This window comes from Neophocaena asiaeorientalis, unplaced genomic scaffold (genome assembly GCF_003031525.2).
Source record: "Neophocaena asiaeorientalis asiaeorientalis breed wild unplaced genomic scaffold, Neophocaena_asiaeorientalis_V1.1 scaffold46, whole genome shotgun sequence".
Classification (NCBI taxonomy): domain Eukaryota; kingdom Metazoa; phylum Chordata; class Mammalia; order Artiodactyla; family Phocoenidae; genus Neophocaena; species Neophocaena asiaeorientalis.
Window position 1 is genome coordinate 1,732,741 of NW_020175393.1, and position 13,088 is coordinate 1,745,828.

Sequence of the window (13,088 nt, forward strand, 5' to 3'; positions counted from 1 at the left end):
TAGGGATCTAGCTACCACGTTACAGTCACCCCCAATGATGAGCCCCGAGGGAACTCAAGAAGGAAACAAGGGATGCCCGCCATCTAGCAGCCACTTCCCACAGTGCAGCTTGAGGAAACTGGTTGAGAAAACAGAGGATACTGGCCCCAGATAGCTGAGGTGCATGTGAAAGAATGGTTTAAGTGAGTTCTTCCCATAAGTGCATCTTATGTGCACATCTTAAGTGCATCTTCCCATACATAGAAAAGTGCTAAATTCCTTAACTTGAGTTATCTGGTTTTCTTTTATTGACAGTTATCTTTTGTTCCAACTACCTGGTGTTGTTGCAAAAACTCCTATATATCCCGACTGCCCCTCTTCCCCTTCGGAACCGTTTTCTCATTTTCTCAGTGTTATCTGAGAGGCTGTCTCCCGGGCTTGAAGTCCTAAGAATGTCTGCTGAATAAAACATAACTCTCAACTTTTAAGTTGTGCGATTTAGTCGACAATGGTGAAAGACAAGCACTGCCGAGAGTGGGGAGATGGAATCCTTTGCCTCTCTCTGCACTTGGGGACCAATGCGTTCAGGGAAGGGCTTTGTTTGGGTTGTGGCGTAGACCCCAGGCATGCTCTGGGACCTGGTCTGAACTAAGGTCATGGTCGGCAGGCCTCTGTGTTTTCCTGGCTGTTCACTCACTGACATTGAGCCCCAAGGGGCTGCAGGCCCTGCCCTTGGCCAGGTGCTGGCAGGAAAGGAGCTCCCGCCAGAGGAGGACACTGCATCCCATCGTGGGGGCAGAAGAGGCAAATGCCCTTGGGCTCTTAGGGGCAGTTTGAGCCCGTGCGAGGAGGCCGTGTGGCCGGATGGTGGGATTTTCATAAGGAGAGATAGGTAGGAGAAGACCCCAAGATGTAATCTTGTGTCACCTGTGGATTTAGGTAGGGGGTTCTTGAATCCAGACTCCACCACTATTAGACGTGCGATCATATCCAATTAACATTTCTAGCCTGTTGGCCAGTAAACCTCATAGGATTGCTGTGAGGATTAGAAGAGGTAATTTGTATAAGGTGCTCAGGACACATGCTCCATAGTGTTTGCACTTAACCCATTTGTGTGCAGCATCAGTGCTGTGTCGAACCTCCCACCCGACAGAGAAACCCCTAAGGAAAGCATGGGGAGTGGTGACAAATGGAAGTAACACTGTGGTCTTCCTTCTGCCTCCCACTCCCTCTTTGTATTCCTTCCACGTGGATCATCAACTGCCTTTCCCAGACACTTACTGCTGGTCTCATAAGTTCCATTCTCTTTCTAACCCTCCAATTCGGTTCTCGCCTTCCCCCAATCTCGCCTCCTCCCCTATGGTCCCGTTGCCCACCCCCACCTTGTCTCCCCACCCTGGGTCCCTGGACAAGGCACCTCTGCCAGCGTTTGCATTTGTGCCACTTGCTCTATCACGGAGCATTTATCACTGGCCACATTGCGGGGGAAATGACAACCTCCGCTTGGTCAGGCTTCCGAGTTAGCCTCGCCATCTCCCCCGACTTAGCTGCTCCCACGTGGTGCGATTTCTCTCACCAAGTGTTGTTTTCCTTTCCTCTGCCTGTGTTTGCACGGAATACCATGAATTTGATATAGTGATTGCCTAACACATATACCACATAATAGTATTTTCTTTCTTTCTGAAGCACTGTTTGCATGACAAATGAGTTGGTAACATTTGTGCTTCTCCTTGCAGCTGTGCAGTTCAATATATAAAGAATGAGCCTTTCAGCATCAATACTGGCCCCATGTATTCTAAGAGGGCTTGAAACTGATGCTTAAACAAAGTTAATGTTACAGCGTTTCGCAGAGTTACAGTCTATTTCCACACAGTGGATCTCGGGGCGATTTAAAAAAATACCCAAATGGGGCCACCCCTGGGGTGGTCCCCAGTGTGGGCTTTGTCAGCTTTCCTTGTGTTTGGGGTCCCGGCTGCTGCTACATACACCCAGGGCCAAATGACCCCCAGCCCTCCCCCAGCCCCACCCGAACCCTGTTGTCTTCCCTTCAGCCTCGAACCCATCATGTTTGCAGCAGTGCCCTCCCTCCCCCCATCCCCCAGCGCTCCATCTCTGCCTCGCTGGGTCTAGCAGGCCTTTGGGGTAATGTGCCACCACTTACAGCATATTTGACAATCATGCTTCCCTTCCCCATCCCTCCAAGAAGAAGCCTCACAATCTGTTTGGAAAATTCAGTCAGAAAAAACCTCATGAGGTACCTCCCTGGCCGTCAGGTGGTTAAGATTCCACGCTTCCACTGCAGGGGGCACGGGTTTGATCCCTGATCAGGTAACTAAGATTCCTCATGCCGCGCCGCAGCCAAAAAATTTTAAAAATTAAAAATAAGAAAATTAGAAAAAAGGAAAATTTAAAAAAAGAAAAGAAGAAAACCTCATTAAAAAAAAGAATAAAGAATAAAACCTCATGAGTCAATCATTCCTCCCAGGTCTCGGGCCTCTACATTTTCCTCCTGAACTCCCCGATCCAGTCCACCCCTTCCCTGGATTGATAACCCTTCAGGGTCCTCCATCAATATTCTCCACCCTCAAAGCACTTTTACCAGCTTCAGTGAAGTCAGTTTGTTGCCCATCAGCTTTTATCCACGTGACTGTCCCCACACTTCTGACACTGACCCTTAGGTCTTCCCCTCCGAAGGGCTCCATCTTAGTGCTTCTTTGCCACCACTGCCCGTGTCGTGTTGGGAGCTGCCCACGAGGCCCCTTTGGGCCTTCTCAGGTCTGCCTTTCTGTGTCTCTTCTAGTTCTGCCGCTGGGCCTATCGAGTATGGGAACACACATTTCCAAGAAGAGGGCAATATTGCAAAGTCAACGGCTGTCCTGTGTGCCCTCCTTTCTCATCACTTTGTTGTGGTTTTTTTTTTTAAGGTTAGCACCTCAGGCTGCGGTTGGTCTTCCTGATTTCTTAAAGTCAAAAGAGGGAAAACAAGCTCCAATATCTAAATCTACTTCGTAACCACATCCACACATTTAGTAGAGATGAGGGGCCACTTGGAGGATGCTCTGGATTCCCAAGGGGCTGCCGTGCTGCCTGCTGTCCTGCCGACCTCTCTCTGTCTCGGCAGAGCCTTATGATAATAACAGCCATAAATCTTTTAGTGGGTTCCTTTCTCATTCTCTTCCTGCGAAAAGCCCTGCACACATTTATCAGGTCCTTTAAAGATGCTCCAGACCATGGACTTGCCCTTGATCCACCTTGTCCCCAGCCTCGTGCATCCCTCTTGGCTATTCTGGGCTTCCTTCGAACCATAGCATGGGTGGCGTCACACCGTGATGGGGGCACTGGGAGAGTATGGTTGGAAAGGGGGACGATGTAGGGCAATTTTTGGCTCAGATTTGGACTGGAACGGCCCCAGCTCTGCCCAGCGTCTTGCTGCCTCATCTCAGTACCCTGACCTATCTCTCTAGGTCAATGAAGGGGCAAACAGAGTCACAGAAAAGTGTCAGAATGGGTTTAATGAGCAGCTATGTTACCTGCTTTTCATCAGCAGCTGAAAATTAAACAAAACTCTCACTCTTTTGGCCACTTTCACACCTTGAAATCTGTGGGTAAGAGATCCTTTAGAGGCATGGAATACATTCCCCAATGTCAATAATGAATTGTGTATGAAGAAAAATGTAATGCTTTCAGAACATTTTCTTTTGGGCTTTGTCCATGATTAGATTACACTAAATTATAGAGTACAGATATCAGGCAATTACTCTTTGCTTTTAAGTATTCAATTTCATGGCAAATCCACGTAGCTCAGTAATTTTAAAATCACACCAACGTGGTTACCAAGAAAATACCTCATCATCTCCATCTTGTGAAACTAGGCTCAGGTCGCCCTATAATTACCCGTGGTCCTAAGTGTAAAAGTACATTCCAGATGAAAACGGGTAATCTGTAACTCTCTGTAATTGCCAGGTATCTGGAAAGACTCGTAGATTTTTCTGGATAAATCTCAGCCAGATGTTGAGAAGCTGCATCCTCGCCCTACTGGTTCCTCTGGGCACTTTCCCTGTCTCTGATGCTGGCTGGGTCCTGGTCTAGGCATCCTCTAGCTTTAATCAAGAGTGTGTCTCTCTTTACTTCTGTTTTGTGAAAACATGGTCATTTTCTCCTTGGCTCAGTTCAGAACCTCCCCAAGCTATCCCTCGCCCCTGACCCAGTTTTAATTTCTTCCAGGGCTGTGCATGTCCTGTAAGTAGTCGAGTCCACTGTCCTGGAAATGGAGGCGCTTATTGGAGAAAAAGAATTATTTGAGCCGATGATGAGAAATCGAACCAGTGGCAGGAGGAGGAGGAAAACGAGAGAAGAAAGGGGCCAACATATCTAAACAGGCGGCCAGGGCGCTGTGCATAAAGAAGCAGGTGGTGGCTGGGTCCCCGTTGTGGCTCATTACTGGGAAGCACTTCAGAGGCCACCGGGTGAGGGTGGGGGACAAGTCGGCTGCAGCGCTGAGCTTTGAACCGGCCTGTTCTGCGGAACTGACAGCATCCTCACGCTTCCTAGGAGCTGTGCTTGCTGAAGCAATTCCCATTGAAAAAGATGCAGACCATCCGCGGTGAAATCTCCTAGGTGTCTCATTTCCCTCCATAGCACCCATTTCAACCCTCAGGAGCTTCAGGAAAATTCCCCAGAGGATGCTGGGACACCCCCCCCCCCCCCCGCCCCAGAAACGGGCGCCCCCTGCTGGGGGTGGGGGAAGGCGGTCTCACTGTAGGGTTAGATCTCAGCAGAGGGCGAGGAAAAGACGCGAAATCTGTGTTTTCCACAAGGAAAGAGACAGGGAACATTTTATGTTTTTGCTTCTTGGAGAGCGTTACTGATAACGGAGGAACTTGGTGGAACTCGGAAGGGCGAGGAGGAGTTCTGGATCCAGTTCCTCCAATCGCACGCTTTATAGATAGATTCCTGTGGCTTTTCCTCCCTTCACGTGCCCTGCTGCAGCCCTCTCTCCCCGTTTATTAGCAGGTGTCTGGGCAGCATCTCCCGGGATCTGGCAGCTGTGCTTGGGTTGATCAGTACGTGCACTGGAAACTGTGTGAACGTGCTGTGTGCAGGCTCTGGGTCCCATGTAAGCTTCCTCGAGGGGCATTCAGAGCACCCCAAGCGAGGGTCTTTTTTAAGGGCTGGAGTCATCTTGTTCTGACTGTTATCCACGGCTAAGCCCTTGAAGTGGCTGAGGCGGGTGGAGATATGGAATGGGCAGTGTTGTCTAATCGCTGGTAACCTATGGATGGAGCTTGGGTTCCTATATGGCCCCAGTTTATAAATAAATGAACATTCATTAGCGTAAAATTAAATTAGAATGAAATTTCCCATCCAGTTTTGTTTAGAAGGCAGAAATGAAATGGGTTGGCTGTGTAATTTTGCCATAGATGCTGGCATATGTAGTCACAAGGTGATAATAATAATAGTAATGTGCTTTTTGCTGGTGCCTCCGTCCCCAGATCTCAAGGCAGATATTACCACCTTGCTTTTGCAAAGGCTCATTGAGGTTAAAGGGCTAGCTGGAAGTTACCCAGCAAGGGGTTGAGCGCAGAGGCCTTAAAACGCTCTGGTCCATTAGACCTCGAGTCAGTAAACAGAAAATGGACCAGGATTCAGGAGGCCTGAGTTACTGTGCTTGCTCTGCCACTGACTCAGAACATGGGCAAAAGATGCCATCTCTCCGGGACTCAGTTTCCTTACCTAGAACGGAAGGGCCGGCGCAAATCTTCCGATTCCGTGGGTCTCAATTAATATTTGCACACAGAACTTACAAAAGGCACGTGCTTTGCTAATATATGCACCATTTATGGCCAAACTCTCTCTGAGCTTTATTATTTCCCTCTTTATGGCATGACCTGACTCTGACTTTTGGAAATTAAAATATTAAATAAAAGAGTCATTTCTGTATATTTCATGATTTATTTGCTGGAGGGGGATTTGCTTGGGAGAGGGTGTTTTCCTTCCAAGCCCAGCAGATGGGCCGTGCAGATGGGCTCCCGGGGCCTCTCTGGATGGGGGGTGGGGGGATCTGAGTTCCATCCAGCTTCTCCCCCAGGTGACCTGTCACTTGGCTGCTGGAGAAAAGCAAAGGAAATTTGCAGCTCAGAAGTGTCATCAGGTCCATCTGTGAAACCGCCTTCTAAACCTGCCTGCAGGTCTGAGGAAGGAGGGGAGGTCTGGCCAGACTCTCCCTCTAGCTTTCTCCATAGCCTGGGGCTAGTAATTTAACTTCTCAGTTCCTCCGCCCCAAACGTTTTCCCCTGGCCTTTCTCCTTTCCTCCTGGGGACTAGGAGAAAAAATTGGTGGCTGTTTGTCACATAGGACCTAGCTTTGCACAAGTAACTCAGGCCGACCTTGACCCGGGGAAGGCCAAATGGGGCTCAGGGCTTTTATAAAGGCAGCTTCAGGTTCTCAAGAGCAAAGCAGAAAAACAAATCACAGCCCCCAAACCCTACTTGGCTACGCCGCAGGAATATGAACCCGGAGGCGCCCTGGCTCCGCTTACCGTTCTGGCTGGACCGCAGCACTTCACACATCAGACCTTTCAGGGTGGCCCGGTACTTTTCCAGCTGCCTGGATTTCATACTCATGCCAATTTCCACGGGAGCAGTCAGCTGTGAAATAAGGCAGAGTTAACAGAAGACAGAGTGCGCCGTTGACCCCTGGGTGCCCTACAGGTGGTTGGAGGGACCGTTGGGGAGCCGTGCCACTCTTCCAGATCCTCTGCGGTCCTCTGGGAACTCTGGCCCCTCTCCCTAATTCTCACCTCGGGGCTGGATCCCGGAAGTTGCTGAGACCAGCAGGGAGGGAGGAGGATCAACCAGCCTCACCCCGGTGGGGGAAGCTGGGATCAGAGGAGGGAAGTCTCCTCCCCTTCTCCTGAATGATAATAGCTAACACGTGGGAGTGTACCAGGTGCCAGGTGTCACTCTAAATGCTTTCCGTAGGTTAAGCCTCTCAATGACCCTATGATGTAGAGACATTACTGGGGATTAATGTCCCCATTTTGCAGATGAGGCAACTGAGGACAAAGAGGTCAGGTAACTTGCTCAAGGCCACACAGGTACTAAATAGCAGAGGGAGAAGTACACCCAGAGGGCCTGGCTCCAGGGTCCGTTCCCGGGACCCCCAGGCTACGCTTTCTCTAGCACCTTGGGGACACATCTAAGACCCTGGAGGAGTTGTCTGGAGGCTCTCCACCAAGAGAGGTTGTTGGGGCAGAGCAAGGGGCTCCCTCAGAGCTTCCTGGTTCAATGGTCTTGCTGCACAAGCCAAGACCCCCTAACTCTCCAGAGACCCACGATGGAGGAGTCCCAGGCCAGCTCCCCCACCTCCCACCCGACACACCGGGGGTGGGAAGTGGACTCAGGAGGCCTGAAGGACAACCTTTGGGGTGGCTCTGCAGGCTGGCGGTTCCAGCCCTGCCTGTGCTGTTCCCTTGCTGTGGGAATGGTTTCCTTACTTTTAAAATGAAAAGGCTGGACTGGATGACCCAGAAAGGACCTCCTGGCCTGCATGTCATGGTTCTAAGGATAAGGAGAGGGGACAAGAGGTACCCACCCCAAGCCTCCTGAGATGTTACATCGGATATAGCCTGTACCGTGGGAACCTCAGGGTCAGTGCCATAAACTGTGTCTCAGGTGCATTTTGAGGGCAGTTCTGAGCAAGCTCCCCCTTTGCCCAAAGGCGGAGGACTCACTCCCGGCTCCCTCCTCTAGAGCCCAGGGAGCATTCGGGAAGGAAAAGAGTGCCCCCCCTTCTTCCACTGCAGTGACAGCACCGAGGTCACTCTCTGTGCCACATGTGTGACCTCACTGTCTGTGGACAGCCTGCTGTGGGGACCCAAGGGGGTGCAAAGATCACTGGCCAGTGTTCACTGGGAGACAGGAGGTGTGATGTCCAGCTCTGTTCTGCCTTGACCACTGCGTGACCTTGGCAAGGCCCCCACTCTCTCTAGATATCAGTCTGCCAGTCTGCCCCACCCCCTTCCAGACCCCTTTACAGGAAAGTGTTCCACACTCAGTCCTGGGACTTCTTCTTTCTCCATCCACCTGCCCCGCCCTGCCAAGGATCTCGCCTTGTCCTGGCCTGAAATTTTATATAATCGCTGATGACTCCCACATTTATGTCTCCAGCCCCAACCTTTCCTAAAGTCCAGACTTGCATATCTACCTGCCAGTGCAACATCTCCACCTGGGTGCCCAACAGGCATCTCACAGTTCACAGGTCCAGTCTGACCTCCTGATCTTCTTCCTGCCAACCCGAGCCAACCACAGGCTTCACCAGCTCAGTGAGTGGAAAATCCTTCCTTCTAGGTGTTTCAGCCAAAAACCTTGAAGTCAGTTTTTACTTTTCTCTTTTTTCACATCCTATATCCATTCTTTCAGCAAATCCTGTGGGCTTGTACCTCCAAAATATTTCCAGAATCTGACCACTTTGCTCTGCCTCCCCCATGACCACCCTGGGCTGAAGTGCTCTCTCTCTCTCTCTCCCCTTCCCCCTCTCCTCTCCCTTCCTCCCTCTCCCCCTCTCCTCTGGGCCCACTCCTGCCTCAGGGCCTTTGCACTGGCTGTTTCTTCTGCCTGGAAAGCTCTTCCCTCAGATATCCTTATGGTTCACTCCCTCCCTCTCTTCAGGTCTTTGCACAAACACCAATCTACTCATGACACCTGCTCTGATCATCCTATTTAAAATTACCACCCACCCCATCTCCTTTCCCTGTTTTCTTTTCCTCCACATCACCTATCCCCACGTGACCTACTGTAAAGTTTGCTTATTTACCCTGCTTGCGTTCTGTTGCTGATGCTTCCAGTACCTTGTTTCTGTTCTCCCCGGGAGTACGAGCTCCATGAGGGCAGAGGATTTATCTGTTTTGTCACTCTGTCCCCAGTGCCCAGAAGCGTGCCTTGCACGTAACGGAGGCTTAGTAAGTGTTCTCCGTCTGAATAAATGAGTCTGTGAAATTAAAGAGTCCTACTAGACAAACTCAAGGCTCTCTCCAGCCCTGACAATCTGTGCATGCTCACTGGGCGCTCAAGGCCCTGGACGCTGGGTCCGGACGCAGTAGCTGTCTCCCGGCTCAAGTCTAGGGCAGGAAACGGCACCCCCGTCGTCTCTCCCTGAGGACCACAGCTGCCTTCTGACCGGCCTCCTGCCTCCACTCCTGCCGCCTCCGTTCTTTCTGAGTCGGAGCAGATGACCTCCCTGCTCTGAACCCCCAACAGCCTCCCAGGCGTCTTGCCTGGCCCACCAGGCCCTGCTGGCCTCTTGCCCTCCCTCAGCACCCGCTGGGCCTCGAGGGCCTCTGACCCGCCAGGGGCTTCCTGAGCCGGGCCTTTGCACTCCCTGCTCCTTCTTCTGGGATGTTCCTTCTCAGCTCTTTGCATGGGTGGCTCTTCCTGATGCTTCAGGTTTCACATCAAATGTCACCTCCTCTGAGAGGCCTTCCCTCCGCTCCCCCAGCCAAAGCAGTGCCCCCAGCCCCACCGTCACTCTCTACTCTACCTCCTTATTTGGTGCCTAAAATGGTTTATTGTCTCATCTTTCGTATCTGTTTCTCCCTCCTAGGATGGAACTTGTTGCCTCAGTGTCTGGTTCACAGAACATTCTGTGGTGGCCGGGGACCATCCCCCTACTGGGTTTCTCTGCATTGCCCCCCTGTCTGCTCGCCTTGGTAACTTCCTTTACTTCTTCCTACGAGGGTTCCGCGGAGTCCAGAGGGCCCGCCTTCTCGGACCTCTGCTGTACACTCAGGGATTTCTTTTGTCCTTCGTACCGCTCCTTTTCCTAGGGGTCGAGCACAAAACTGTACAAAACTCACTCTCCATCAACCACCCATACGGCCCCTTGGAGTCTCTACCCAGAGTGCTAAGTGGCCTGAGCTCCCGCTCAGGCCAAAAGAACCCCTTTTCCCAGGCACGTCTCACAGGGTGTCTCAGACACCCAGCGGCTTGACAATGGCCCTCGATTTGCCCGGCAACAAGTCAACTCGAAGAGGAATCCATTCCTTTGTAGTTCAAACATTACACCCAGGTTGTTACTGTTAATTAAGTTAAAATGCTGAAAATAATGGCCGCCCTTCCTGCGTATTAAGTGTGAAAATGTGTTTTTCTTAGCAAAGAGCCTATAAAAAAGATGGTGAGGGCGCCGTGGGGTGGGCCTGAAACTGGAGTCCCTGGGAGGTGATTTATGAGGCAAGACAGGGAGATGAATTATGGAGGAAGGAGTTTGCAGCTTCTTCATAAAAATGCCGGTGCCTGGCAATGATGAGGAGGAAAACCACAGAGCAGATTAACGCCAAGCGTCCTTAGGTTGCCATTTTGCCAGCTCGTGTAACACTGAGTTTGACTCTTTCTGTCCAGCCCCACATTTGCCGGGCATCCTGCTTGCTAGGTCCCTGAGCACTGAGATCAGATACACCCCCATTCCTTTGGTTTCTCTGAGGACACTCTGGGGGTTCAGCTCTGGGCCTGCCCTGGGACATGGTGATTCTGGAACAGCTGGTCATCTTTCCTGCAGAGGGAGCCAAGTGGTGGACGAAGGTAGGTTTAGGGGATCCTCTGTATCTCCTCCATCACTTTGCATGTCCACCCCTGAAGAAGGGGAGCTGGGTCCAGCCTGGCCTCTGTAAAGGATGCTGTTCACTGGGTGTGTGGAAACCTACCCCGGGACAAACTGCGTTGCTAGAGGCTCTGCCTCAGGGCCACGTGACCTCCCAGAGAACTGACTCAGTTGTGGATCCCCGTTGGAGCCTTGGTCTCAGACACATGGGACATGAACGTCCATTACTTCATCCCATTTAAAGAGAAACAGGGAAGTCCCTGGTGGTCCAGTGGTTAGGACTCTGCACTCTCACTGCTGAGGGCCCGGGTTTGATCCCCGGTTGGGGACCTAAAATCCCACAAGACGTGTAGCGCGGCCAAAAAGAGAAAGAGAGAAACAAAGGTGGCGAGACACTCAGAACCCCTTGATGTGTAAAGTAAAAGGCCCAGGGAGGCAGGTCCAGCAGCCCAGTTTTCCTTAGGCTCCGCTGCCTGAGTTCCATTAAGCCTGCCCTGTTTTCTTCTGGGCTCTAAAGAGAAGGAGGCTTTGGCCACCACTCCCCGGAAAGGCACCTTCTTTCCCGCTCGGACATTTGCGCCCACCTGTCCCCCATCCTTCTCTCTCGAGGCCCTCAGCTCAGGTTCCCCTCTTCCGCACCAGCCCACCATGTTTTCTCCTGCCCTGAACTCAGCGCATACCAGCAGCATTACTTACTGGACAATTAATCACATCCTGCCTTGTGACATCTCCATTTTGTTTTCTGTTATTAGTGAATCTTTCGTATGTTTGTGTCTTGGCTCCCGCGAGCCAGCTCCCTGAAGACGGGAGGTTCTGAGATTTCCTTGCGTGTCTGGCCTCTCACCCGGGGTGGCCCTTTGTGCTGCAGAGATGCTCCACAAATATTTATTGGCTTGTTAATTGAAAACTTCCCCTGAAGGATGGGCAGGGGTGGGAAAAGATGTCGCCCGTGGGAGCCACTGATACCTTTGTGGCACTAGTGAAAGAGTGGAAGTGGCCGGGGGTACGGCTGGGGTCTGGGGTTATCTGGGGTCCTGGTTTTGCATATTCGCCTCAGTGTCCCTGGCATAGCTGATTAAACGTGGGTTTACCAAAGGGACACTTATGCCTCAGAGAAACTAATATGATTTCAGTGCTGAGCAGGGCTGTGGGTCAACTCGGCCACACTGGGGAGGCGGGCAGCCTGGGAATATCTTACCTGCATCCTCTGGACTTCGCCGTAGGTGAAGATGGGGATGTAGGCTTCCGTCTGGGAAGCCAGCATGGTGGCTGCATGCACCACCAGCAGAAAGGCCACGGCCTCGCGGGACAGCATCCTGGAGCTGGACGAAAACAGGGAGCTCCTGTCACCAATGTAGGGTACAGGGACAGGCTGCTGCGTTGGAGGCAGGAGCCCTCAGCTCTGGTCCATGGCCCACCTGGAGCTGTGTGATCCTGAGCAAGCCACTTACCCTGTCTGGACTTGGGTTTGGTGTGGGGCTGTACCAGAGGAACTCAGAGCCCCCTCTCTGCCCTAAGCACCCAGGAGAGGCTGCCCTGCCCACTACACACACCGGGGAAGAATCATTCCACTTCGCCCTTCCCTTTGTTACTGACGAGGTCTCCTGGGGTCAGCTGGGCTAATGAAGCAGGAGGGACCCCATGTTGCAGATTAAAAAACTCTTAGATTGTCAGCAGAACCAAGCCCCAAGATCCAGAGGACCCTGCCTGCTCCCTGAGCCGATACTAGGATGATAAAAGGGATGGACCCAGGCCCAGCTGATTCCAGCTCTGCCTGGGAGCACTGGGCCAAGACCCCAGGTCTAGAGAGGAAGGGCGGAGACCCTCTGCCCATGCGGAGGCAGAGCCAGATTGGAAGACTTCAGCTTGGAGCAGCATCTAAGAGCAGAGCAGGGTTCCCATCCCTCTGGGCCAGCACCGGCTCTGGAACAAACCCTTTCCCAGCTCCGGCGAGTCCAGCTGCCTGCTGGCCGCCATCCAGAAACAACTTCCTCCCTGTAACAACCCGCACCAATGCCACCAGTGCTGGTGAGGTGCCAGCGTGAGCATGTGTGAGGCCCTCCCACATCCTGGAAGTGGGTGTGTCAGGAATGGCTGGCGGGAAGGAGGGCTGCCAAGACACCAGGGAGCAGGCGGGCGTGAGGACCTCAGGAGTGCAGGGACTTGAGAGAGGGGCCGGGGCAGGATGGTCCTGTGGAGGGGGGCGTGGCCTGCTGGGCGCTGGCCTTGGTTGATTCCTTACCATTCCAAGCCCTCTCCCGCACACTCCTCATGCCCACCTGGGAGCAGGTGTGATCTAGGGAGTGGAGGAGGCCTGGGGAGGTGAAGAGACCCATATGAAGGCAGTGGGGGCTGGAGGCCTGGCCTTCTGAGGCCCGGCGCTCGTCCTAATACCCTCTCCATGTGGCCTCTGCCCACAGAAAGGGGAGAAGGGCACCACAGGGGGCAGGCCCCTGGAGCAGGGAAGGGAGACCGGAGCAGCCTCTGCAGCGGCGGTGGGGGGATTACAGGGTTC

The 13,088-nt window shown here is 52.5% G+C and overlaps 1 protein-coding gene and 1 non-coding gene across 2 annotated transcripts; one reads left to right on the forward strand and one right to left on the reverse strand.

Moving 5' to 3' along the window:
* Nucleotides 1-5,917: 5,917 nt before the first annotated feature.
* MLN (motilin) lies at nucleotides 5,918-11,888 on the reverse strand. Its single transcript, XM_024766289.1, is given in 4 exon segments — nucleotides 5,918-6,083; nucleotides 6,519-6,627; nucleotides 9,683-9,799; nucleotides 11,772-11,888. Coding segments are annotated over 4 exon segments (351 nt in total). The 3' UTR covers nucleotides 5,918-6,075.
* On the forward strand, nucleotides 10,831-10,903 carry TRNAE-CUC (transfer RNA glutamic acid (anticodon CUC)). The gene has a single exon. It is a non-coding gene; the product is annotated as a tRNA-Glu (tRNA).
* Nucleotides 11,889-13,088: the final 1,200 nt, after the last annotated feature.